Source organism: Hippocampus comes, unplaced genomic scaffold (assembly GCF_001891065.2).
Source record: "Hippocampus comes isolate QL1 unplaced genomic scaffold, H_comes_QL1_v1.1 scaffold129, whole genome shotgun sequence".
Lineage (NCBI taxonomy): Eukaryota > Metazoa > Chordata > Actinopteri > Syngnathiformes > Syngnathidae > Hippocampus > Hippocampus comes.
Window position 1 is genome coordinate 595001 of NW_017805992.1, and position 5790 is coordinate 600790.

Consider the following 5790-nt stretch of genomic DNA (forward strand, 5'->3'; position numbering starts at 1 on the left):
TGAATAGAAAGAGAGAGAGAGAGAGAGAGAGAGAGAGAGAGAGAGAGAGAGAGAGAGAGAGATATGTGTGTGGTAGTCGTGTTTTTGCACTGAAGCAGAGTTTAAGTAAATCGTCGCCTTTTTATTACGTTTCAACATTACTGGACTACTCGTCCTATTCAAGCATTTAAATGTCGGTGGTAAGTGTTTTATCCTTATAATGACCGTATGTGAATGTCGATGGGTGAGTCCCTAATTGCAAACTATGATTGGCTAACGCTGAGAAATGACGTCGGTTTTGAGTTTGGCTCACCGTCTCGCGCTCTCAACGAAGACTTACGGTAATTACGCAACTTCAATAGCGGAAGTCGACCCGCTGGCATTTAAAGACATATTTAAAGCAAGTTAAAGTGGACGAATAACAACAACAACATGACTCCGTCCGCTCTACTTTGTCAATTTCGACTTATTGGACTTTGTCGGAAATGGTGTTCCTCCCGCGCGTTCACGTGCCAGGCCGCTGTCAATCAGCTGCGGCGGGAACAGGGCGCCACGGCTCTGGCCGGCAGAGTGGACCGGTTCGGGGGAATCACGGTGGATCTGGCGGACGTTGGGCTGCCGAAGGACATTAGTGAAACTGCTTTCGCTGACTTATTGACAGGTTTGTGTGCTCATGGAACATGGTGTGAAATTCCGACCCCTCTGACAATGTCAATGATTGGAAAGGTTTTTCGGATTGGATGGCATTGGAGCTCACAATTTGGTGCCAGAAGTGGGATCAGCACACATTAAGCCTTAGAGATGTCAGTCAGCCATGTATTCATTCATTCTTAAATGTTGTCTGTTTGATGACACACATGATTAATTTACATCTTTCCATGCCGCAATTGGTGTCAGAAATTTGGATCCGGACATGACTACCAGAACATTTTGCCTAATACAGCTCGGCTATTCGTTCGTTCATTGGCTATTGTGTTTAGCAAATGAGGGGTTAGAAGTTGGATACATACACCGCAACCTGAACCTTGTGCTTTAAGACTGCTCAGCAACAGGCAAAATTAATGTACCTTTCACTGAAATGAATTGTGTGTCAGACGTGGGGGGTCATAACACATTACTCCTTAAACAGGTTATTCGGGATCCGAACACATTGCACCTCGAACAGCACAGCTATTCATTCATTAGCTTGTGTCTCATGGGCCACTAAATGAGACATGATTGATGTACTTTTTGATGAGACAAAATGTGGTGTAAGAAATGGCATCCTTACAAAACGCCCTGGATGTCATGCCTCAAAGAATGCTTGATGCTTGACTAGTCGGTATGTTTAGTTGCATTGGCTGTTGAATGATAAACATTATTAATTTACCTTACAGTCGACCAGATTTTATGTCAGAAGTGGGATCCAACCCTGACAACCAGAATATTGAGCCTCCTAAAAACTAGGACATATAACCATGACCTATAAAATCGTAGGATGCTTCATGATTCATTCACTGAAATGGATTTGGTGTCAGAAGTAGTATCTGAGCACAGCACACCTGAACATCAACTTTGCCATCAAGTCATTAGTTTTAATCTCAGTGCCTGTTTGATTACACATATGGTTGATTTGCTTTTTGCGTCGATAACTTTGGTGTCAGAAGTGAGATTTAAATAATCTGAACATGATACATTGAGACAGTTACGCCATTATCTTTAATCATATTGGCTCCTTGATTAAAGCCAAATTAATCTTTGATGAAACCAAAGTTGGTGTCAGAAGCGGGATCCAAACATTATCCCCTTAAAACAGCTCGCACATTCATTCATTCACTCTGAAGTCGTGTTCTATGACTTGACTTCGTAGATTCATTGGGCCGGTGGAAATCAGAGGGCAAGGTGGCCGTGTGGCTGCGGGTTCCAATCGCGATGAGCCGATGCGCCGGTGCCGCCGCCGCCCGCGGCTTCACCTTCCACCACGCACAGGAGCGCCACGCCGTGCTCTCCCTCTGGATGGGCGCAGGAGAAAGCAAGCTGCCTGGCTTTGCTACGCACCAAATCGGCGTGGCAGGTAGGGAGATGCCTTCGGCATTACCAGACAATGTCCAGCAGAGGGCAGAGTGAGAATTGAATGCTTGTCCAAACAGCATGTCAGAACATGTCCTGAGCACATGGCAGGGAAAAAAATCCCCCTTTTCTGGTTTTATCCGGCAAAACCAAATGGAGGCATGCTTACCAGTTTGGTGTGTTTGGTATGTTTGGAATGGAACCATTCCACTGGGCCTCGTGGTAGAATTTAAAGCAAGGTTTCCCAAAGACCCAAATGAGAAAAATGAAAGGGGAAAGTAGAAAGTGGCAACCTTGTTCCATAACAAAAATAACAAAGCTGAAGAACACAACAGATATTAATTTGAAATAGCAAATGTTTTTCAGCAAAAAGGTTTTCATCTAAGTCATCTTAAATCACCTCATCTTTAATACGTTTTCCAATGTTTGTGATGCAACGCTTGATGTACGATTCATCCTCTTTGTGGAAGCTAACATATGTCGTATTAATGCTTTGATGTACCTGTATAACCTTTTTAGGTTTACTCTGTGAAAATCATCCACGTGACATTTGTGAATCTTGCGTCAAAAACATACTTAACTGTTTTAATTGTACAAAGGATTTTTCTCATGAAACCTTTCCAATTAATCTGCATTATTTTTTTCATATTTGATTTTATATTGAACAATCTTTTTTCCTACCAAAGTTACAGCAAAGTCATTTTTACGCTCTATTGTGCATTCTCAACCAGTAAGAAAGTCATTTTTCGCCACTTTTGATGATGATTAACTTGTGCAAGTAGTTTTTTCGCCTCCGTTGAATATTCTCCATGACACAATTACAGGCTTCCCAAGTCCTTTTATTTTTTTGGCTCTGGCTTGCTGAATGAAATCAATTTCCACACGGAAGTCCAAGTCAGGCCATGAACACATGCCTCTTTTACGTTGCTGTCAAATACATTTTCAAAGGAGGATGTACCAGAAGGAAAAAAGGTCCCCTCCTCTTCCTCCTCGCTGAGTCACTGTAAAAGGAAAAAAAATAATAAAATAAATGTCCATTTCATTGGCAAGTGTAGCTGAGTCACACATGCTCTGTTTAGACTCCCCAAAGGCCAGATGTTATTGTAACCCCAATTTAACAATCTCAAAGTTAAATATTTATAACACTGAGGACTGTGCGGTTTCAAACCACCGGTGGTTTGATCCAGACCACTTGCCCATTTATTAGGTACCCCTCAACTCTTTAGTCTTCCTTCCTGGCGTGTTCACTGACGAAACATTTTGAACTGGTTTAAATATGAGTGTATGCTTTGACTGTCATTTTGTGTAGGCGCAGTCGTCGACGAGTCCAATGGAAAGGTTCTGGTGGTGCAAGACAAGAACAAGGTAATTTATTCCGGAAAGCAGCCCCCACCCAACCCCCACAATATTAATGCATGGGCAAAAAGAAATAAAAAGTGTTGCAGGGTGAAACTGTCACCATTATATACAGCGAAACCATGAGCTGTAAATCTAATTTGTTTTGTGACCTGTTCTTAAACCGAAATGTTCACAAACCAAAATAGTCTTTCCCCTTGAAATTAATGTAAATGCAATCGATCTGTTCCAGCCATGAACAAGTATTTATTTATTTATTGTAATGAGTTTTACCTTACTTTGATCATGAGTCGTTAAAAAAATTGCATTAGAGAAATACAGGGTGTCCATAAAGTCTCTTTACCATTTCAAAAATTTATTAAAAATGCAATTGATTAGATATTTTATTCAGATTTGTTCTATTGTATTCAGTGTTTACTAAGTTTTTTTATCACACTGCATTTGTGTGTGTATCATGTGCAATCGAATAATTGTCCATTTTTCTTCAACGAGACATCAATTTCTGCAAATGTTTCCCTTCACCAGATATCACTCTGCTGGACTTCTTTCTATGGGGCTATGTTAAAGATATCGTGTATCGAACAAAGATAAGGGACATTACTGACCTAAAGCAAAGGATTACTGATGCCATTGCCACAATTGATGAGGCTATGCTGCAGCGAACATGGCAAGAAATCGAGGACCGTCTTGATGTGCTTTGTGCAGCTAATGGTGCCCATGTAGAAGTGTATTAAAAGAGGTTTAAAGAAAACTTTAATAAACGCTGAATACAATAGAACAAATCTGAATAAAATATCGAATCAATTGCATTTTAAATCAATTTTACAAATGGTAAAGAGACTTTATGGACACCCTGTATATGAAAACGTAATTTATGGAGTGGTTTTCGCCTTTTTGTTTGAGTTTGCTGTGGTTACTGCTTGCCTGTAATGGCCCCTCACTCCCACAATGCAGCACAGTTTTTGCATGGGACGTGGTGGCCATTTTAGGCAAAAGGGCAAAACAAGGAGTTGATGACGTTTATGCTGTGCGAGGAAAAAGCACAAAGTAATGAGGCTTCGGCAGCCATCGCAACACTGTTCAGAAACCGAACATGGTGTGTGATCCAAGGTGAGGTTTTTGATGCACAGAACCACGTACGTATTCTTATGCCGTCCAGCAAACTAGCTTGTTGCTTCATGAACTCAAAACGTCACATTTTGGTCATATACTAAATTGGGGAACTCTTGTACGTTGAGTTTGACAGTTCCAGTCTAGTATAAATAAATCTGATCTTGGCACCAAAATGAGCTACTAATGACTTGAACATCCGTCCTTAATGAAGTCTCTATAATCACTTGTATTTATTTTTGCTTCTATGTGGCCTCCAAACCTCTAGTTAGTTGCTCCGGAGCAAACACACACACAGTTTGTACATAAGCCCTATGAATGAACTGGGCCAGCAACACAGAGCTCTGACTGTACATGCTCGCCTTGTAATGAGCGCACTCTCAACGGCCCCTTTGGGGTGGTGGGGGTGGGGACAAAAAAAAATACAAAACACTCCACTCACATTTGTTTGCATTCCTGGAGGGTCCGAATAACACTTCCACTGAGCATGACAATGACACCACTTGAAGTGCATCTGATTAACTTCTTATAAAGTTCAGATGTTCTGGTAGGCTATTCCTGACATTTCTGGTGGAAGGAATCATGAACAGTTCCAAATAGCAGTCAGGTAGCAAAAATCACGCAAGAAAGCAAAACTTTGGGAAAAGCCAACAAGAACATCTAAACTTTATGATAAATTAATCAGATGCAGTTTAAAGGATCAGTGATAAATCAGCAAAACACATAATTAGCAATAAAAAAAAAACAAAATTAATCGTGATTTGCACCAAAATAAAAACAAAATCTAATTTTTAGTGTCACAATATGTTTTTATTCCACGTGTGTCCACTTGTGGAACAACTCCAGCAGGAAAGCATCGGGTTGAAAACACATTCAAATACAAAGCAGCTTTACTTGTGCATTTTTGTGTTTCTCATATCATCCTAATGTGTATATTACATTTCTGCGCTGTATACAAAATAGACCTACAAAAATAGATATATGTATAAACACACACAAACACACACACACACTGACAGTATAATTTAACCCAGGGGTCCCCAACCTTTTTTGCCCCACGGACCGGTTTAAGTCAGACAATATTTTCAGGGACCGGCATTTAAGGTGTGGCGGATTAATACAACAAAATAATATGGTATGAGCTGCATGAAAACTGTGGTGTTTTCGAAATATAATAATAAACACAAGGAGCGTCTAATCTGGTCGCAACACTCTTATCGCTCTGGTAATGTTTAATGCCTTCAAAATACGATACAACGCAAATTCAAAGTGCATGAAAATGACGACTCACCACAG

At 40.6% G+C, this 5790-nt stretch overlaps 1 protein-coding gene across 1 annotated transcript in view; it reads left to right on the forward strand.

Moving 5' to 3' along the window:
* Window positions 1-240: 240 nt before the first annotated feature.
* The window catches only part of nudt6 (nudix (nucleoside diphosphate linked moiety X)-type motif 6), a 7654-nt gene continuing 2104 nt past the window's right edge, over window positions 241-5790 (forward strand). Inside the window, exons 1-3 of the mRNA XM_019892203.1 lie at window positions 241-640; window positions 1829-2032; window positions 3338-3393. Coding sequence (XP_019747762.1) covers window positions 412-640; window positions 1829-2032; window positions 3338-3393 — 489 coding nt within the window. The 5' untranslated portion in view covers window positions 241-411. The remainder of the gene's footprint in view (window positions 641-1828; window positions 2033-3337; window positions 3394-5790) is intronic.